Source organism: Diabrotica undecimpunctata, chromosome 3 (assembly GCF_040954645.1).
Source record: "Diabrotica undecimpunctata isolate CICGRU chromosome 3, icDiaUnde3, whole genome shotgun sequence".
NCBI lineage: Eukaryota > Metazoa > Arthropoda > Insecta > Coleoptera > Chrysomelidae > Diabrotica > Diabrotica undecimpunctata.
The window spans coordinates 43,481,251-43,503,366 of NC_092805.1; the positions used below are offsets into that span (position 1 = coordinate 43,481,251).

Genomic DNA, 22,116 nt, shown 5'->3' on the forward strand with positions numbered 1-22,116 from the left:
GTCTGTACCTTTTAAAACAAATAACGGGCTGCGCCAGGGAGACCCTCTCCCCTGTATACTGTTTAATCTGGTCTGGAAAAAGTCATACCTACGTATTTCATAAATCACAACCATTGATGATATCAATATTGTTGAGAGAACGGAAAACGCTGTACGAAAGGCGTATGTAGTATTAAAAGAATCAGCTACAAAAATGGGTTTATTAATAAACACCAACAAAACGAAGTATATGAAAATAAGCACGCAATCACAATCTAGAAAAAGCGATCAAAACCCTCGAATGGGGTGACAAAGGAATAAATGTGGACGGAGAGATGCTACACCACCTAAGCTACGCAGACGATATAGTCCTGATTGCAGACGATTTGGGACAAATAAAGAAAATGTTGAAAGAACTTAGTACAGCCTGTCATAAAATAGGTTTAAAAATGAATATAACAAAAACAAAATATATGACGAACTTAGTACCAAGTAAACACCTTGAAATACAAAATGAAGAAATAGAACTAGTAGACTAATATATATATCTGGGTCACGAAATTAAGATAAGTAAGGACAATCAAACAACCGAAGTATCCAGAAGAATAATACAAGGATGGGCAGCATACGGAGCCCTTAGGAACGTTTTTAAGAGTGACATCCCAACTAATATGAAGAAAAAAGTTTTCAACCAATGCGTGCTACCGGTGATGACCTATGGTGCAGAAACATTATCGCTCACAAAGAAAAACACACAAAAACTAAGAGTAGCGTAGAGAAGAATGGAGCGATCAATGATAGTGGCCACTCTGCGAGACAGGATTAGAAACGAAGATCTACGAGCTAAGACCAAAGTCATAGACGTCATTGAAAGAAGCTGTAACTTAAAATGGAGATGGGCTGGACACGTTGCCAAAATGAAGAACGGAAGATAGACTCACAAACTAGTTGAATGGAGACCAAGAGACGATAAACGTAGCAGAGGAAGACCACCAACACGATGGCAAGACGACTTACGAAAGACAACAAAAAACTGGATACAGCAAGCACAAGATAGAACACTTTGGAGACAAACAGGGGAGGCCTATGTCCAGCAGTGGATTGAGAGAGGCTGATGATGAATCACAAATCTTACGATCACTTATTATAGAAAACGACGTCGTCGAAGCAGTGAGCAAATTTGTATAGGTACCTGGGAGAAATCCTTAAAACTGAAAATAATACTACCGCCAGAGATAAACGCAGAATTTGCACGGCCAACAGATGCTATTTTGGGCTCAATCTCTTTCTTAAATCCACAAATATATCGAGAGATACAAAAATAAAACTGTACAAAACAATAATACGCTCAGTTCTAACATATGGGTCAGATACCTGGACTATAACAAAAAGTAATGAGAACATGTTAAGATGTTTCGAACGAAAAACACTAAGGCGAATCTATGGAGCAGTGAATGACAATGGAGTGTGGAGAAGACAATACAACTTTGAACTTTATAGAATATACCAGGAACCAGACACCGTAAAAAATATTAATATAGGACGCCTGAGGTGTATAGGGCATGTAATGCAGATTGAACAAAATGACCCAGCTAGAAAAACGCTCCTTGATAGACCAATTGGTCAGAGAAGAAGAGAAAGACCCAGAAAAAGGTACCTTGATAACATCGATGAAGACATGAGAAATATGGGAATACGTGTTTGGCGGAGGAAGGTGATGGATAGGGACGACAGGAGAGAAATTCTTGAGGAGACTAGGACCCACGCAGGGATGTAAAGCCAGAATGATGATGATGTTACATATAAAACATATATTTATATACTTTAATAACATATTTACAAATAACAAGTCTCCTAGGTGTAAAACAAAAATATTAGTATTTAGCTTATTTTATAGTTTCAATACTTTTAAAATCTGAAATTTCCAAACATATTTTATACAGGATCTCCTTAGCGTCAATGGTTTCCTCGAAATTTAAAATCCTCGAACATTCTATAATATAGGTTTCAAGATTTTCATCACTATTAGATTCATTCATCATAAATGAATTAGTAAATTGGGCCAAGTTTGTAAAAACGGAGCTAAAAGCATCATCCAAATCGAAAAGCTCCAAAGGCGGCGGTGGTAAGTCTTTAAATGAAGGTGGAAAAACTGCTGGTTGTAGAGGAGGATAAGGAGCTTCGAATTTTGGAGTTATAATTCGTAAAGGTTCGTGCTTTATTCCCAGTTCTTCATATAATTTAATAGTTTCTGGAACCAGCATGGTATTCATAGAATACATATTGTGATCAAACAATTTTGAGTAATCTACAATATTCTGACCCACTGCATCACTCAGACATAGCTTGGGCTTCTCAGCAAGCATAGCTGTTTCTGGTACTATATGGTGATCCGTTAAGTCAATATCGTCATAATCCGCAGCGGGAAACACCAAACTGTCTTGTCCCATTAGAAAATCCATAGTAATTTCCCTTAATTTATCATTGTTGTCGTGATCAATATACTTATCGGAAAATATATGGCAGGAACCTAAGGCTACCAGCCTCCCTTCAGATTTTTCATTATAATAGAGTGCACCTATCGGCCTATCAATTGGAAACGATGCTAAACCACTTGTAATTGCGGCTAAACTGGGTTTACTTACACTCAATGTACAACCAAAGGGATAAACAAATTTAATATCATATTTTTCTTTGTTTAAAACACTGTTTACACTACCGTCGCTGATAAAGCATTCTTTTGGATGAAAATACTTGTAATAGTGTGTCCGAATCAAACAATCTATATTTGGTATAATCCCAAAATGTTCTAATAATATATTTATGTTGCAAGTATCATTAGGATTACCTTCCATTAGTAATATTAACATTCTACCTCCTTTTTCGATAAAGCTTTTCATTGCATTTATTTCATTCTCTTCAAAAGGTAATTGAGAACCAGCTAAAATAAAAACCAAACAATTCTGCAACACATTTTCTGTAATTTCTTCTCTATTTACGATCATTTTTGCTTGAAGTTTCAGTTTTCGTTGAAATACTTTAAAATTCTCGTTCAACTTAAATATTTCTTGTTTGGATGCATTAAATATAATAGTATTTTTATTTTCAAGTGAAATATCATCTGTAGGAGGCATATTTACAAATTATACAAACTATGTTCGAATTGTTGGTTTTCCGTAACACATCATCGTTTGAAATGTTATGGTTCCGTTGCTAGGTAACCCATAACTATGCTATGATATTCTAAATACAACATTAAAATGTACTGAATGAAACGAAATGGTTACAATTCCGTATGCAGTAAAAGTAAGTTTTTTCTGATTTTATTACAGAAGCTAATTATTTCAGTCTTCAGTCAGAAATATAAAATTAGCTATCATAGCAGTTAATACAGATCTGACTTAATAAAACATAAAATGTTACTCATATTTAAATATATTTTTAAGTTATTACCTCAAAGAAAGATGATATAAAAGTTCTCACTTAAATCCTTCGAAAATAAAGCTGTTTTCTACTACTAAAAAGTTTTATATTCCGGGTGCCGGAAAAATGTACTGTTACATGAACCTCGCAATATACAGTGTAAGTCACCACTAACGGAACGGAAGATTACAGCGAAAGGTTAAAAAATTTAAAAAATGTTTCACATTAATAGTTTGTAAGTTGATAAAAGCTATATTCTAATTATTTTGAGATATACAGGATGTCCAAAAAAATTGCGGCGTATCAAAGTTATATTTTTTCTTACGGGATACCCCGTATTTTATTGCATTTTGACATCGAAAACATAATCAATTTTTTCATATTTTACTTTTTATGTGATTAAAAAATAAGACAGCGCAATTTGTGTATTTTTAGACCCATAGGTTGAGTGTGTATAACCTAAAAATGCATTTTTTTTTAGAAAAAAGCGTACAACTTTGTTTTAGAGGTGGCTACAGGTCCAATTTTTTTTATTTTCTGTATTTGATCAAAAAATATATCTCTGATATTTTTCAGATTTTTCCGTATAGTGCGCCCTTCATGCGTATCTTCAAAAATCCAAAAAACTGTTTTTTAGGAGTTTTGGGGGATTTTCTCGAATTTATAGACTTAAAAATAGATCAAATCAAGGTTTTTTGTAGGTTATATATATTCTATATTAAATAAGGCCTTTAGGACATTCAAATGGACCGAGAAAGATAAATATAGAGCTCACAAGACGAGCATTTCAAAAGCTTCATAACTCTACAATATTCTTTTGGGTAGGTACGCACCGCCGTCACATAAAGAAAGAATGCAGGAAAGTTGTGCCTCTTCACATCAGTGTTCAGTACAGAAATGGGCCGCGAAATTTTGAAATATGGCAAAGAAATGTGTTCTATGTTCTAAAGTTTTATGGCCTCTTACGGAATTCTCTTCAAAAACTTCTCGCTCGCAGTGAAAAATGATGTACCACATCCATTTAAGAACAACCATGCAGGAAGACCAAACTGATCATGCAGGGAAAGATCCAAGGAAAGAGAAGCATAGGGAGGCGTAGAATGTCATGGCTGCGCAACCTGAGAGAGTGGTATGGATGTACATCAAATGAACTTTTCAGAGCAGCCGTCTCAAAAGTTCGAATAGCTATGATGATTGCCGACCTCCGCCGCGGAGATGGCACTTGAAGAAGAAGAAGATGCAGGAAGAGCGTAGATTAACGGGTTTTATGAATCGGAATCCTGAAATTATCGTTCAGATTGCCAGAGCCGACAAGTATAGTGAGATGTGCAGCCTTCAATAGACAAAAAGATGGAGAGTTTTTCGGAAATCTGTCGGAATTGTATGAAAAATACAATTTCTTACAAAACCCAACCAGCTTATATAATATGGATGAGTCTGGTGTGAAAACATCATCTTCTAAGCCACCAAGGCTCATTTTGGTAAAAGGAAAAAAACAAGAGGGAGAAATAAGTTCTGCTGAGAGAGATGAACTGACTACAATAATTTGTTTCATCAATGGCACTGGAAGTTTGATTCCGCATTCCGCCAACTTTCATTTTCGCAAAGAGGAAAAAAGTTGGACGGAAAATTTTGGACTCTGGAGCAGTTGGTCGCACCGCTTGGTGCAATGATTCTGGGTGGATCAATGCAGACATCTTTCATAAATGGCTGAAGTTCTTTATTAAACTAGTTCTACCATCCAAACAGCACCATGTACTTTTAATTTTGGGAAACCACAGTTCGCATTTAAATTTGAACGCTATTATTCTCACCAGAGAAAATGGCGTCGTCATGTTATCTGTTCCATCACACACCACACATAAACTTCAATCACTCGATGTGACAGTGTTCAGATCGTTTAAGGGGGCGTTTGATATTACTGACACTTTTCATAAGAATTTTCCAGGTCGGAGAATAGTCCAACATGTCATACCCGGTTTGGAGAAAACTGCCTTTGAAAAGAGTTTCGACTCTATGGGTTTCAAACATGTGGCATTTGCCGATTCAACTCTGAAATATTCTCTGACCTTGACTTTTTTCCATCTAAACTCTACTCATAATAAGAACACAAGTAGTCACAAAAGTATAATTGTATCCAAACTGAAAACTCAGTTACGTCTGTAGAAAGCACAGAAGAAAGTTCACCGCAGCCCTCCTGCAGTTAGTAGAGATGTGCTACCAATATATCCAATTATGGAAAAACAATTGCCGTAGGCATCTTGCAACGGGGAATTTTTAACAGTGTCTCCTAAGGAAATCTTACCTTTTCCTAGAGCTAAAAGATCTACAGAAGTTAAACGTCGGACCAGATGCTAAAAATCAGAAGTACTCACAAGCTCACCTTTAAAAACGGAACTTTAAAAAAACAAATGATATAGGAAAATGACTAATAAGAAAATACCAAAAAAAAAACGGGATGTGGCACTCCGGGAGTGACCAAGAAGGTGAAGCATAGCTTTCTTATCGCCTACGCAAGGAGCAATGGTTTTCAATTTAATTTATTTGATTCGATTTGATTAAAATCGATTTCATACCAATAAATTCAATTTTATTTTATTAATAAGCACGCTTGGGACTGCATTTACTACTCCAGGTAATGTGTGTTCGCGCGATATGTTAGTCGGTTTTATTTGTTTCACACCTCTGTACGATCCACCGCACATCTGACCAGTTATATTTAACAGAGCATTTTAAATACAGCGTATGCAGCAGATAATTCAGATCTTGTTAGCGTGTTACTAGGGCACAAAGTATTTAAAACATGTTTGCCGTTTTCAGAATTTCCCAATGAGCGGCATTCGGGCATGCTAGAGTAGGGGATGCAAATTAGCGCGGTCTAGTCGGACACGCGTTCAAATAATTCGAGCAGTGCGAATGTATTGTTGCAGTGGAAGGTTGTTTGTTGACTTATTTATTTTGTTACGTTCGCATATAGACAGTTTTGGCTCATTAAAATAGCGGACTCTGTACCGGGACCTTCAAAATGTAAAAAACGTAAAGTACTGGTGAAAAATCCTAATAAACTAAGTGAAAGTGAGATGTTAGCTTTGTTATACGAATCTACTGACGAGGAGGACTTATTCAGTAATCTTTCTATTGGCAGTAACATTGATTCTGATTCCGAGGGCGTTTCTTTTGAATCCGAGGAGTATTCAGACGATGATAGAGAGAGAGAGCACGTTTTTATATTTTATGTGATAACAATATTATTAATTTTTCTTATTGTTACAGCAGATGAAATGCCGATTCAAACCCAAGATGACGTTCCCAACGAAAATGAAACTGTTTTAGACCACTGAAAGAATGAAAGACATGAATATGAAAGATTTTATGTTTTCGAAAACAAATGAACTTTTGGTTCAACCAGGTGGCAATGAACCAATCGATTATTTTAAAATGATATTTGATAACGACATTTTGGATTTAATCGTTAGTGAAACCAACTTGTATGCAGAAGAGGTATTCCTTTCTAAAAATATACGAGAAAAATCAAGAATTATAAACTGGAAGCCAGTTTCACGAGAAGAAATGTTAAAATTTGTTGATTCACACTGGAAGCATCAAATTAAATAAACTCAATAATTACTGGAAATCTCATCCATTATTCAATTTAAAATGTTTTTCGGAGCATATGAGTAGGAATCGTTTCCTTATAATGAGGTGCTTACATTTTGCTAGAAACAATGTCAGTCTAGAAGTTCAAGATCTATTGTACAAAGTACGACCTATAATAACGTTCTTCAATAATAAAATGTCTTCTGTTTATTATCCTGGAAAAAACCTTTCCCTTGATGAGTCAATGGTGCTATGGCGTGGACGCTTGGTATTCCGACAATATATCAAGAAAAAGCGACATAAATCCGGGATAACACTCTATATTCTTACAGAGCCAAGTCGTTTAGTTCTAAAATATTTAGTCTACACTGGAGACCTGGATGATGTCGGAGGAAAAGGCCACACACAACAAAAGTAGTTCTAGAACTACTTCAGGAATATTTGGACCAAGGACATAGTGTATACATGGACAATTTTTTAAATTCCTATGAACTAGCTAAAATATTAACAAATCGAAGTACTTACTGCACTGGAACACTAATTGTGAGAAGGAAGCATAATCCCAAAGACGTTATTGAAGAAAAAAAACTAAAAAAAGGTGAGCGAATTGCTTGTTTTTCTGATATTTTAGTTGGTAAATGGAAGGACAAACGTGCCGTCCTTTATATCTCTAATGAATTTGGAACTGAGATGACGGATTTTATTGATAGAAGGAATAGACCCAGAGAAAAACCTACTACAATTTTTAATTATAATAAGCATATGGAGGGTGTCAATCGGCAAGACCAACTAAACTCTTACTATTACACAATTAAAACAGTCCACATTATTACCAAAATTTTGGCCAAGGACAAACAAGGAAAAACAGTCAGAAAGCGATGTAGAGTATGCTCTGACAAGAAAATCCGTAAAACGACGCTTTGCCACTGCCAACAGTGTACAGAAGAGCCGGATTATGCGTCGAATATTTTAACGATTAAATCAATAGTGCAACATTTTGTGTTTTACAATAAACAAATTATGCAGTAATGTTATGAATTTGAAGCTTTTTTATTATTCATCAAATTTTTTATTACTTTTTGTTTCGTTTTTAATTGTTGTTACTGAGTTTTATTAAAATTGTCTTCAATAAACTTTTAAAGTAGTAAAAAATATATTGACACGCATGCGTGTCAGTCAGCATCTGGTAACAAAATTACACCTAGATGCGCCCGACACACATGCGTGACATTGATAAAATACAACTAAAATCTCTATATATGGGCTTCAGTTAGTACTAAAGCAATTATAAAGCCCAAAAATTTAAAATTTTTAGAAAAAAAAATGCCGCACCCGGAAACTCCGTAGGTAGCATAGACGCCAGCAGCGAAAGTGTTAAACTCATCAAAACTACGACAAAAGATGCATATTGGATACATTGGACAAGATACGGAGGTAATTATTATTTTTTAAATATTTTTACATCTCTAGTAGTAGGAAAACATAAATAAACAAGCCAAAAAAATTATTAATCTTTTTTTTTACATATTATACATATTTATATTTTACACCGAACCTATATTTTATCTAGAAACTAAAATTAAAAATAAAATAAATGTAATTAAATGAATCCAAATCACTCATAGTACTGGAAGTGCAGTTTCCCATGCTCACTGATAAAATATTTTGCACCTCTCTCTCTCTCTCACCGTCTGAGCCCCAGTACAGCTTCTCCTAGGAAGTATAGCTAAATCATTTACTTGATAAGTTGATGAATCTCGTCCCCACAGACCTGGAATAACTTCTCCATTGTCATAACACTCCGTATCCAATATTCCAACAAAGTAGTAAACAGTTTTTGATCCGCATTTCCTCAAATAGTTTTGTAAATAAAGTGCCAATGTTACACTTTTTTGGCTGTACTTGACTTCAATAAAATTGTTTTCTGAAACTCTTCGAGCCCTACTTAACCGGTAGTTACATATCCTTTGCTAGCCAATCTGGAGAATGGTTTCATAAAATTTAATAAGAGTTAAGGTTAGTTGAAAAGCTTCGCTTCCTACAATGACATATGGAACCGGATGACTCAATTGCTGCAAAGGACGTGGACAGGGAAGGTGCATCTTGTTGTCATCTAGACATTTCTTGAAAAATCTACTACTAAAAATTTAAAAACTCCACCATCCAAAATTCTTCCCTGACAACCAGCGTTCGCGTATATGAAATTATAATTTGTATCCACTACAGCAAGCAACACAGTACTAACCAAACCCTTGTAATTGAAATGTTCTGTGTCTACATTTTCTGGTGCTTGAATAGTTATGTGTTTTCCATCAATAGCACCCACACAGTTAGTATAGTTCTACTTGTCGGTGAACAAGTTTTCAACACAGTTCCATTCTTCTGCACTTCGCGGTGCCTAGAAAACATAAAAAATTGAATTAAAATATTTTTTAATTAATAAAACAACAACTTTTGTATCACTTTAATTCCTGTTTAAGTTTATTATTAACTTATTAATATTTTGTTGGTTATTTTTCATGCAGTTTTTAATTTAAACCTGCTTAGAGTAAATATATATGATGACTAGAAACGGATTGATCGAGAGTAGTGAATCGATGTCAAGAAGCGCTATTTTGTGACGCTACCCATGATGACGTCCTCTCGAGGCGTTAGTTCCGTGACGCTCGCATCAGCATTTTACTGTAGAGAAAAAAAGTAATACAACGCCAGTATGGAAGCTTCGCTTCAAAAAACATTTACTTCTCCGAAAAAACCACTTATTAATTCAACTTATGCTGTGAAGGTGTGTGTCATTGATGAAGCAGTAAACCTCTTAATAGCTATTCAATTAAACAAGACAAAGATTAATATATCAATTATTTGGTGAGCGGTTAGCAATTAAGTTTAGAAATATAACCTCACCATAAGCAAGGTTTACGGCTCAGCAGATTATTCATCATCATCATCATCAACTAGCCTCTAACGTCCACTGTTGAACATAGGCCTCTCGCATGCTTTTCCACTTAGTCCGATTTTGCGCAATCTAAGTCCAATTTGTAGTCACTCTTTTTATGTCATCTGTCCATCTCGTTGGGGGTCGACCTCTATTTCTGTTAGCTTGTATTCAGGGTCTCCATTCCAAAATTCTTTTTGTCCACCGGTCATCAACTGATCTTGCGACATGACCTACCCAGTTCCACTTTAGTGTTATCTTTTCAATAACGTCTGCTACTCCTGATCTTTTGCGTATAGTAGCATTGGGTATTCTATCACGTAGAGAAATCCCTAACATTATTCTCTCCATTGCCCTTTCCGCAACTTGTAGTTTACTCACTGTTGTTCTTGTGAGTGTTAGGATTTCTGCGCCGTATGCCATCACTGGCAAAATACACTGATTAAATACTTTTCTTTTCAGACACATTGGAATCTTAGACCTAAAATTATCCTTCATCTTTCCAAATGCAGCCCAAGAGAGGTTTATTCTTCTTTTCAGCTCGATTGTTTGGTTGTCTCGACTTATTCTGATCTCATGGCCCAAGTATTTATAGGAGTCAACTGGCTCAATATCTTTGTCTTCTACTGAGATGTTTTTGTTGTGGACTAAATTTGTCATAAATCGTGTTTTTGAAAAATTTATTTTAAGACCAACTCTTTTTGTGGCAGTATGGAGTTCTTAGACCATTATCTGTGCCTGATCAAAGCTGTCTGCAATAAGAACGATATCATCTGCAAATTTAGGATTATTTAAAAATTTTCCATCTACATTGATGCCCTTTTCGTTCCGTATGTATTTAGGGATTCTACAGTATTCACTGCCTTCCCTCGCTCAACCGTTTCCATCTCTCTCTCTGTTGTTCCATTCTCCATCCTTTTCGTTCTAATTTATTGTTTTACAAGCGTATTCTAGCAAAGTTGTAAATAATTTAGGAGATATGTTGTCTCCTTGCCAAACGCCTCTTTCAATACGAAAGGTCCCAGTATCTTCATTAAGTCTTGCACAGGCTGTAGCATGCTGATAGATGTATCTGATGAGGGATATATATCGGTGATCTATTCTACATTGTGTTAGAGCTTGGAGCATTTCACTTTGAATGACCGTATTAAATGCTTTTTCAAAATAGACAAAGACAAGTATCAGGGGTCTATTATATTCAATGGTTTTTTCAATCAACGACTTAATGGTTTGCAAATGATCATTTGTTCCGTATCCAGCTCTAAATCCTGCTTGCTCGCAAGGTTGATAGAAGTCTAGTTTTGATGTCAACCTATTAGTTATTATCTTCATAAACAACTTATAAACGTGAGATAACAAGCTAATAGGTATATAGTTCTTTAGCTCTGTTATATCTCCCTTTTTGTGCATGACTACTATAAAAGCTTTATTCCACTGAGATGGTGTAACCTCTTTTGAAAGGCATAAGTTATATAATTGTGTCAATGCTTTCAATACTGTCTTTCCTCCTGCTTTCACTGCCTCAATAACGATTTGGTCATCACCAGCTGCTTTATTGTTTTTCATTCGGTTTAATGACTTCTTCGATTGTTATTTCTGGGATATCCTCTGAACCCACATTCTGGACTTTTCTCAACTTGGTGCCGTCTTTCTTACCCCTTTTTCTATATAATTATGTGTAAAATTCTTTAACTACCTTAATTATCTTATCTTTATCTGTTACCACTTTTCCATTTCGATCTGCGAGCTTAACAATATTCTTCTTACCTAGAGCTTGACATCTCTGCAGCACCTTTAAACTTTTATTTTCCTCGACAACCGTTGTAACCTTTTTATGTTATATTGTCGTACGTCCTTTCTCACTGCTTTATTAATATCTTTATTAAGTTGTTGTAGTACGCGTGCATTCGTATCGTTTTTGTTCTTAAGTTCTCTTCGTGTCTCTATAAGTCTTTTTGTCTCTTTTGTCTTTTATCTCTCCTAGGATTTGTATTGCACTTTTTCTCTGCGTTCTTAATAGCTTTCGTCGCCGCCCAATACAAAATATAATATTCCTCGGTAACTGGTGAAGTGATTGGCAAATTAAAAGAGGCAAAATATTATTCCTTTTGCTTGCTTGCACTAGAGACTGTAGTAAAGTAGAAAAAATGTCTGTGATCATAAGATTTTGTAATACATCAACGGGCACAATAGAAAAACACTTTATTGGATTTCTCGATGTAATTGAGATAACAGTAGAGTATTTACGTAAGGCCAAGTAGAAAAGAATGGTTTAGTTCTTGTCTAATGTTCAACAATTTATTGACAGAAGCTGTTATGATTTGCTGAACGAATTTAAAAACACAAGAGTAGCGAAAAAGAAAAAGGTCTTTGATTATGAGGGCGACGATCAACCTATACAGTGTCCTAAAAGCTGATATGGAGCAAATTTTTTAACACTATGCTTGATTCAATTATTAAGAATATGGATTTGAGATTTATGGCTTTAAATTACCATCATGAAAATTTCTGTTTTCTGTATGATATAAGTAAGTAAATTAAAAAATATTCTACATGAACAAATATTAAAAAAGTCTTAATATTTACATCAGATCAAATAATGATCCCTAATTTATCTAACTTTATAATAGACATGAATCAGTTGCTTCAATACATTACAGATAATAACTTATACTCTCGACATACAGATGTGTATGAAAATTTTAGAGAAATACTCCAAAATACCAAGTCTACTAGGACTCGATAGTACAGAAAGGGCCCCATCAGAGCTCAATCCTATTGATACCGAAGGTATCTGGGACAACTGAATTTTCCCTTTAGAAGAAGTGGGAGGCACACTGCTTAAATCTGAAAAATAACAATAAAGGTACATAAGTAATAACTTATAAAAATGTTGAATTTAGTTTCTTCTTGAGGAGAATGAGTAACCCAGTATGTGTGTTTGCTTAACAACCCATTGTCAGCTATGTAGTTAAAAAATATAAAAAATAAGTCAAAGCAAGGATATGGTACATATTGGAAAAATCCTAAAATACTACCACAAGTACCAAAGTTGTGATATTATAATAACATAATGAAAAAACATTTATTTTATGAAGAAAAAGAAAGCTTACCTGAAGTATTTTTTGTCTTTGGAGAATTATAAAATCAGGACAAAATTCTTTGTTTCTAGGGTATAGACAGGACCACCTCATTGTTTTCTATTTTTGGGTTTTCAATCACAATTTCTAAAATGTTTCCAGCTATACCCCCAAACTGATTACTCAACTTTTCACTAAGTTCCATTTCAACAAAGCCTTTCAAGTTTTGAATTATTTCCTTCATATTATCAATTTTTTTACTTTTTCTTCGCAATTTCTGGTTTAAAATTCGAATTTTTTTTTGGTATTTTTCCAAGTTTAATTTATACCGAATTTTCAATTTTTTAAATTTTTTTTCAGAATCGTTAAGTCTTTTGAACTCATCTTTTATGGATATATAAAAATTAACATTATCATTGTCAACAACCATTCTTTCTTTATTTTCCACAGCAGTGGAACATGTTGAAGTACTTGGTATAGTCTGACTCCTAACAGGTGTATTTGGTACATTCTGACTTGGAACAGGTTCTACTTTTGAAATTTGTATAGTACTTGAAACAGAAGCGTTTCTATCCAATACTCTTCCAGGTTTATTTTCTTTAGTTGAAGTACTCGGTACACTCTGAGTCTGAATAGGCTCAACATTTGGCATTTGTATAGTACTCGAAACAGAAGTATTTCTCTCCAATACTCTTCCAGGTTTATTTTCTTTAGTTGAAGTACTTGGTATACTCTGACTCTGAACAGGTCTATTTGGTACACTCTGACTTGGAACAGGTTCTACTTTTGAAATTTGTATAGTACTTGAAACAGAAGCATTTCTATCCAATACTCTTCCAGGTTTATTTTCTTCAGATGAAGTACTTGGTACACTCTGAGTCTGAACAGGCTCAACATTTGGCATTTGTATAGTACTCGAAACAGAAGTATTTCTATCCAATACTCTTCTAGGTTTATTTTCTTTAGTTGAAGTACTTGGTACACTCTGAGTCTGAACAGGTTTAACATTTTTAATTTGTCTCGTAATTAAAGAAGAAGGATTTCTATCCAATACTCTTCTAGGTTTCCTTTTTTTTATTTGAAGTTGCTTGGAAAATTGTTCAAAGATTGATGGTACAGCGTTAGGTTTCAATCTAAGCCGAGCACAATTTTCTTTAAAATCTTCTGGTCTAAAGTGTTTATAACATACACCGCTGTTGTTTGTAGCAGAGAAATCTTTTCTTCTTAGAGCTTTTTCCCAATTCTTTTTCTTCTCTTCAAAAGCCATTGGAAACCTGTAAGTGTAAATTATATATATTTATATTACCTTTTTCTACATTTAAGTAAGTTAGTTTATCCAAATCACTTTTTTCTCCTGACGGCCCAGTTAAAGTAGAAATTGAAAAATTTGTCAATGCCGGAATCGAACCCGGGCCCTCTAGCTTGTTAAGCCAGTAAACAGTAAACATAGCCACGGAGGCCACTTTTAGAGGGTAATAGCAAATGATATAGACGCTCTAGATTCTTTGGTAATAGGATGTTATTTTAATTGATATTAAAGTTAGTAAGCAGAGTTTAAATTAAGAGGTTCTGATACTCACCGAAATACATGTTCCGTCTTGGAATTTCTTGTTTTACAACCAACTACACTGCATGATCGAACCATTTTTATACAATTATTCTTAACCACAACTACTGTGTCACAACCACAAAGATTAACCAATATATACTACAAAAACTACGTCTTATCTAATCATGATTTAAACATACACATACACAATAAGTAAAAACGATTATTTTTCGGTAAGATTATCTTACTTTATCCTTTAGAAAAAAAACATTAACAAAATATCATACCATATAAATATCATAGCAAACAAGTGAAATTTCAAAAACATTGTTTACATTTTTTGCCTCCTTATTTGTTTCACCTACTAGCGCCCTAGCGCCAAACACGTTAACTAAACTTTAAAAAATGGGCTTCACATGTCATATTGTCCCCCAGTCTATTTATCTAGTTTTAATTATTAAGCCACAAATTGTAACGAAAATTACATTTTATAATTGTCATTTTGACGTTTCGATTTCCACTGCGGAAATCGTTTTCAAAAAAGATTATTTTAAAATTTTTAATAAATAAATTAAAAATATTTAAAATAAAAACATTATTTTATGGTATTTTCATTACAATCAATTATAGCTTAATCCCATATAAACATAATATTTAACTTATACATGCCACAAAAAATAGTTTCAGGACTATCTCATGTTGTCTATTTTTAATATTTAGGAACTTTAAAGATAATCTTATTCATCTGGCAACATCAATAGAAGGGGGAATATTTCCCATTTTTCGACAATTGACAGATTGATAATGATACCAAAGAATATAGACGCTTATAGAAGAATTTTTCACTGTTATTTTTGAGCATAGCAAAAGATGTGACATAGATAAAGAAAAGTGGGACGAGTGGAACGCACGTGTTGCACGTGGTACCACTAAGGAGCGGTTTGCTTCTAAAATATGAAAGAGTGGGGCAATAAATGCAACTTTAGATATTTTTATATGTAGATGCCGCGTGGTCGTAGAATAGGATTAAATTTTTGCGTTTTATAAAATTGTTTAAAGAAAATAATATTATTTTAACTTTTAATAAATTAATCTTTTTAGAAAAATTATTATAATTCAAATTTTTAATTGAAATATGTACAAATCTTAAGTATAAATCAGTTTAAGACTATATTGTAATAATTTCACCAATATTCATTCATTGTGAAAATTATGTTTTAGATACTATTAGTTGTTATTTTAAAACAAGATTAAATAGTACCCATACAGCGTAAAAACTTTCACATATAGGTACTATTCATTAAAATGTACTGTTAAAGTTTATTTTGTTATTTCAAAAATAAATCAGGAATGCTTTTTGTTGTTATTGAAAAATTATGGATGAAATGGAAGTTTTGGCGAAATGGAAAATTTCATAATTTAGTAAAAAGTTTCATTGAATACTTTTTTTTTAAATTGAAATTTTTTAAAATTGTTTCGTTAATTTCTGGGCAGAAAAACAGTATAATAAAAAGTTATGTGACGGTTTTTCGTTGTGTTGGAACAAACCAATTTTTAATTCAAAGTTATACAATTAAAAAAATAAATACTTTGAATATTGTAAATATCATACATTTTTAAGTTTTAAAATTAAAAATTTAACAATTTAATATATTGAAAATAAAGATTTTATTGTGAAAAAACAAAAAAAAAGACAGTTTGCAAATCAATGGCATCGAAATTTGTTTAGGCGTAGATGCAAAGTTACCCGTTCGTACTCCTTTCCCACTTCCCCCTAACTACATATTTCATTATGAAATTTTCAAGATAGTTTTAAGCCGACGGCCACGGCACCACGCTGTGAGTTTATGCAGCCACCCTCTTAAACCGTAACCAAATCGCCCATTTGAACTGGTCTTCTATAAGCGTCTATCTTCTTTGATGATACGATACAGTGGGTAGCTAACTTTGCGATCGAGCTCTCTTCTTCATTCTCGTGTCAGTTTCTCTTTTCTAATTTGATAGTTGACTCACTTTGATTAATCTGAGTATTAATGAGTGGATACTACGGGGTAGTATCGAAAATAACAATAAGTAAACAAAAATAAAGGTTTATATTGACTTACGAATATAAAAAACCCCATTATCATAGTACAAATATACATATCACCACTGTAAACATCGATTTTGTGTGTGTCTGTGTTTTTAATACAAGTTGTTTGCTTTGATAAACTATTGTGATAAATAACGAAATTGATTCGTTAAAAAACTGTGACAAAATGGCCAATAAAGATGACCACCTTACTTATTATCGTGAGTTCTTCGAGAACTTTGCTCAGACTGTTAACCCCAATGACCAGCTACCTGTTAAATTGGCAAGTTACAAATTGGTGAACGTCGAAATTGTTGGAGGGATTATCGACTGGACTACGCAGTATTTATCTCAAAAGTAAGTGTAAAAATGTCTTTTTTATGATAATTCAACTTACTATTATTGTATTACTTCCCACTTCCTTCCGGGCGAAACAGGATGAATACCGTACCGCTACTTGCCTACTTGCGCGTAATGACAACTGGTGATAGAAAACGTAAACAAAACAAATCCATGTACAAGGCCGTTTTCATAAATGTACATTTTTGGAAAAGTCAAAATAAAAGTTATAACAAGTCACGAAAAAATTATCTTTATCAGTAATCAGTATTTGTTTACATTTTCTGTTTATTTGTATTTGGTTGCGTAATAATTGTTACACCTATCACATATTAAGTGGTTTGGTTGGGAAAGAATATAGGATTTTATGCAATTTTTGGAATATTTCAAATTAAATGATGAAATGAAAAAGACAGATATTAATAATGTAAATACAGACAGGATTATTGTTGGCGTAATTAATTGTTAAATAACTGCTAATATAAAAATAAGATGTGTTAAGCATATTATTGAATTTTCAATTAGGAAGAAAATGAAAATCATATTTATTTTAGTATAATATTATATTTTATTATAAATGATGTACCTCCCTTTACTTTTATTATTCACTTTGTTATTTTGAAACTAAATATTTTAATGCTTTTAATATAAAATTGCTATAAAGTTATTACATTTGTACCTCATTGTATTTACCTATCTGTTATATGCAATTTTACAGATCTAAAAATTTAATAGAATCAATATCTGTATCTTTTCATAAAAATTAAGTAGTTTGGAGCTAAAGATTAAAGTAGCGTTGAGAGAGTGTCTTCTTATGTAATGCTGTTAGCTGCTATAATTATCCTGTGAGAATCAAATTTTTATAGGTTTTGTCAGTAACTGTGTCAAAGGATTCTTTGAAATCAATAAAAAAGTGGTTTATGTTGATGTTGCATTTGTGAGTCATGTCTAGTACTTGTGTCAACATGTTTATATGATTGATTGTATAACAGGTTGGACAAACTCTACTAATGACTGCTATCAATCTCTTCCACATAGGATGTCATACTGTTATATATAAGAGAGGAAAGTACTTTATATGACACATGTAACATATAATTCCTATACAGTTAAAATATTCTTAGTTATTCTCTTTTTTATGAATAGTTTTCATTATTAATTACTTCATCTTTTTTATCCTTTTGTGTAAGTGATTTCCGTGAAATCTATCAAGTATACTTTTGTTGAACTTACTTGTCTTGAACTTTTGATTATACCTGACCATGTTGTTGGCCTTCCACATCCACATCACCCTACATGGAGGGCCAGGGAGTTATCTGTAGGAGTTACTGTTACTTAACCAAGAAGATCAAATTTAAGGTACTCGAGACTCACTTGCACCCATCCTATCCCATGTAGTCATCTAAATTCTCAACTTCTACATTACTTTATATTTATTGACAGCACCCATTTGATAATGATACTGTTAAAAGATCCAATTTGTAACCATTAATACTCCTTTCTCATCTAGGCTTGGGACCAGCAATGGCTGGGTTGTTTTTTGATATAAAAGAACTATTTGTTTTTTAAGCTAGGTTTGATTTTTGGCTCCTTAAGGTGCCATTTTAGTTTTGTATTACTTTTTTCTTTAAACTTGATTCAGCATACAAGAAAGTTGAGATACTAAGCCCAAATGGAATGAACTAGATTAACTAATAAAAACTAATTTCTTCTAAGATATTAATCAAAGCGAAATCAAAGGAAAACATTAATCTAAATAAATCTTTGGGGTGTTATTTAATTAGACTTGAGATATTAAAAACTGAATTACAAAAATTATTCATCTCATCATGCTATTAAGGGAAATTTTGTCAAAACATAAGAAAGTGCCCAATAAATCAATTTGGATTCAGAAACAAGTACTTTACTAGTATTAAATAAAATAAATTAATAAAATAAATCGGATTAATCAATATCAGAAAAGGAAAAATGAAATGTTTTGTGACTGTCTCTGTTATGCCCATTCTATCCATTCTTTTCTCTTGTAAATATATTTCCACCATAGCTTCTTTAATTGCTCTTTGTTTCACTTTGTAAGTTTTGATGTTATTTCATTTGCAAGCAATCAATTTTGGACTTTGTATGTGAATATCTGTTCAAGTCTTTTTCTATTATATTTATTTTGTTTTATTTATTTTATTCAGTTTTGATTTATTCAAGATATTTCTTCTATATTTTTTAATCATATATTTATTAATATTTCTGGATACCCTCTACACATAACTTTTGTCGCATTTACAATGTCTGTAAAGCTAGCATATCCATTTTATAAGGCTGAATTCAAACCAACACTATAATTTTATTGCTATTGTATTGCTAATTTATAAAGAAAAGAACAAATGTTTTGCTGCAGCTGTTTCTGAGGAACAGTAAGTATGCTAACTTTAAAAATAAAGTTAGCAAAACTATAGCTATATCACGGCAAGGCAAAGGGGCATAGGACCCATCTTGGTGACATGTTTTATTGCTAATTAATTGTTATTGATTGATTGATTGATGAAAATTGCAAAACACACTGCCCCAGAAAACCGAGAGATATCTGCCAAAAAGCGAACCGCAAGGAATTGTTTGCTAATTTAATGCCAAAGTTTTACGCCAAGAAACAAATAATTGCTGCAATTGTTTCCGAGAAACAATGATTAATTAAGTACTTACTTACTTAATTACTATTGATTGATACATTGACCAATCCCCTAAAGCTACCCCATCATCCCTAAGCGCAAAACTGATCCCTGGAATTGAAACCAAAAAAGTTAACTGCTAGGAATTAATTGCTAATTTATTGCTGAAGTTTTACGCCTAGAAAAAATTTATTGCTGCAACCTTTTCCGAGAAACAATGGTTATGCTGACTTTACAGTAAAGCTAGCATAGCCATAGAACAAACAGCTGCGTTTCTCGCTACTGTGACTGCAGCCTAATACAACATCCAAGTTTTGACAAGACATGGATTAGCTAAATTGAATGCTGTCGTGAGAAACATAGTGATTTTTGAAAGAAGCGGATCAAAATATTAAACAAAATTCAGTGTGCTGATTTATTTCTAAATTTTTTAAAATCTATATCCACGGTGCGGTGTTATTTGACAAGTCCAAACGTGATCAAGTTGTGGCAAGTCGTAGCCGATTAAAAGTTAAACAAATTATTCAGACTCGATTTTTTTCTTTGCACAAGCTTATCAAAAATTAGTCCCTAATATTAAATCCACACGAAACCACGGGCCATCTTGGTCGAGATTTTGTTAAACAATTTTTTCATAGAGATTAAAAAAATTAACTTTTCCGCTTGGACAAAAAATTTTGGGTGATACTGAACAAAAGAGGTTTCTAGTAACTTTTCTCAAGGTTGATCGTTTTCGAGTTATAATAAGCGTTTGAAAATTTGAAAAACGCTACACTGAAAATCAGTAAAAAATAATTTGTAAAATTAAAAAGTATTTAATGGAAAGTTTAAATATCCATGTGCAAGATTCTGATGTGTTTTTCAAAATTATTTTATTGCAAAATCCTTGTTTTTAATTGTTAACATTGCGCGCTCGACGCGTCCTGGTACCACCTCTATATGTTTTGTCTTCCTCGCACTAACGCCGAGTATACGTTTTACCTGGCATTTTTTAGCTGGCGATTGAAATTATCTATTAAATTGTTTCATTTTCTATATCTTTTTATAATTTTTAAAGTATGTACTGACTAAAAGTCTTTCAGAAGTCTATATTTAATATTAATTCTTAATATATAAGTTAAAAATGTTAAAGCTAATTTAATGAATAACCAATGATTTACTTATTACTACTCAGGCTACAAGGCTTACTTGTCTGATACAGCCTAATTTCGAATATTTTCTTTTGACGCAATAACTAAAAAAAACTACTTAATAAACTTTAATATCATTTTGTATTCTGAGAGGAAAAAAATACGCAATCCCTCAACTAATCATCCAGGGAAAGATTGAAGGCAAGAGAGGAGTAAGTCGCAAACAAATGTCGTGGCTACGAAACATAAAGAACTGGACAGGCATAAATAACACTGGCGATCTTTTGCAAGCCGCAAAAGACAGACGTCTGGCCTTAAGATATTTAGCCAACGCACTAGAGGTGCACGGCAATATCAGAAGAAAAATAAGTCATTTTGTAGGCATAACGTATGGTCCTAAAGTTTTGGGAAAAATTTCACCTGGTCTGATTGAGAAGCAAAATGCATTTAACAAAGAAGGCCATGGAATTGAAATGTCATCAGTTATTGACATTTAATAAACAAAGCAGAATTTTTTGGTTTGTGCTCTGCAAAATGTCTTATAAAATTGATATTCGTCGAGGTGTTTATAATATGGTTGGGCGAATGTCGAAACGAGATATTGTTAATATTTATCGAGATCAAAACATAAGCAAATCGACAATTTATCGCTCAATCAGAGAATGTGAAGAAGGGATACCATGTGTTAACTTGCGTAAAAGTGGCCGACCGCGGATTTTGAACCATATAAGAGAGGCAAGACTGATTGAAGCAGCTAAGAACAAAATTGGGGTCTCACAGCGAAAACTGGCCAGAAGATTTCATGTTGGAAAGACTACAGTATACAGGACCCTATCGAGTAACAATATTATCTACCGGAAAAGAAGGAAAGCTCCAAAATACACAGAGGATAAATTAGACAGAATTCCGAGATGTTGTCGCGCGAGTTACAGTACAATGACCGCTACCATCCAGTAAGTTCCACCACGTGGATTCCAACACGAGGCTACCGCTTGAACATTCTGGACTAAATTGCGACGTATTGAACAGCAAGATCAGCAATTAATAAATTATAAAAACACCATGTAAAAATCAATATTTTTCAGTCTGATTTAAATTATTATTGTTGTCACTAAAATCTTTGTAAGTCGAAATAAAAGTTTTAATTGTGAAGTTCAGTTTTTAAAAAAGTGTTTTTCCCAAGAACATTCATAATTGGCGCAGAGTCAGTACGGAAGTGGAAGAGTCTTTATAGATCCTCGTCACTTTTAAGTGTTTGTCCACTGTTCCAAGAACCAGCCCCAGGGAAACCGTCTGCAGAGTTCACCCGAGGGAATTAGAGAATTAGAAGTTAGAAGAAGCCTTCAGGAGCAA

At 33.3% G+C, this 22,116-nt stretch overlaps 4 protein-coding genes across 5 annotated transcripts in view; 1 reads left to right on the forward strand and 3 right to left on the reverse strand.

Moving 5' to 3' along the window:
* LOC140436748 (fatty acid-binding protein-like) overlaps window positions 1–17,117 on the reverse strand; it is a 78,580-nt gene extending 61,463 nt beyond the window's left edge. Inside the window, exon 1 of one of the 2 annotated variants that reach the window (XM_072525814.1) lies at window positions 17,032–17,117. The gene's annotated coding sequence lies outside the window, so the exon portion shown is untranslated. Of the gene's footprint in view, window positions 1–14,850; window positions 14,870–17,031 lie in introns of those variants that run through there. The other variant, XM_072525817.1, reaches the window with a different exon arrangement.
* Window positions 1,839–3,571, reverse strand: IFT52 (intraflagellar transport 52). The gene has a single exon (XM_072524319.1). The coding sequence runs from the start codon at window positions 3,111–3,113 to the stop codon at window positions 1,866–1,868; it is 1,248 nt and encodes a 415-aa protein (XP_072380420.1). The 5' UTR covers window positions 3,114–3,571; the 3' UTR covers window positions 1,839–1,865.
* LOC140436746 (uncharacterized) lies at window positions 8,441–14,759 on the reverse strand. Its single transcript, XM_072525812.1, has 3 exons — window positions 14,595–14,759; window positions 13,048–14,288; window positions 8,441–9,397 (listed from the first exon to the last, which is right to left on the reverse strand). Exons 1-2 carry the CDS (start codon window positions 14,657–14,659, stop codon window positions 13,103–13,105), a joined length of 1,251 nt encoding a protein of 416 aa, XP_072381913.1. The 5' UTR covers window positions 14,660–14,759; the 3' UTR covers window positions 8,441–9,397; window positions 13,048–13,102.
* The window catches only part of LOC140436744 (uncharacterized), an 808,356-nt gene continuing 802,763 nt past the window's right edge, over window positions 16,524–22,116 (forward strand). Inside the window, exon 1 of the mRNA XM_072525808.1 lies at window positions 16,524–16,991. Coding sequence (XP_072381909.1) covers window positions 16,822–16,991 — 170 coding nt within the window. The 5' untranslated portion in view covers window positions 16,524–16,821. The remainder of the gene's footprint in view (window positions 16,992–22,116) is intronic.

What these genes read in the sequence shown, in the direction of transcription:
- IFT52 (XM_072524319.1), bottom strand. Translation starts at nt 3,113, where the DNA reads ATGCCTCCTACAGATGATATTTCACTTGAAAATAAAAATACTATTATA.
- LOC140436746 (XM_072525812.1), bottom strand. Translation starts at nt 14,659, where the DNA reads ATGGTTCGATCATGCAGTGTAGTTGGTTGTAAAACAAGAAATTCCAAG. An exon ending in AAGACGGAACATGTATTTCG is followed by an intron (nt 14,289 to 14,594) that starts GTGAGTATCAGA and finishes TTACACTTACAG; the next exon opens with GTTTCCAATGGCTTTTGAAG.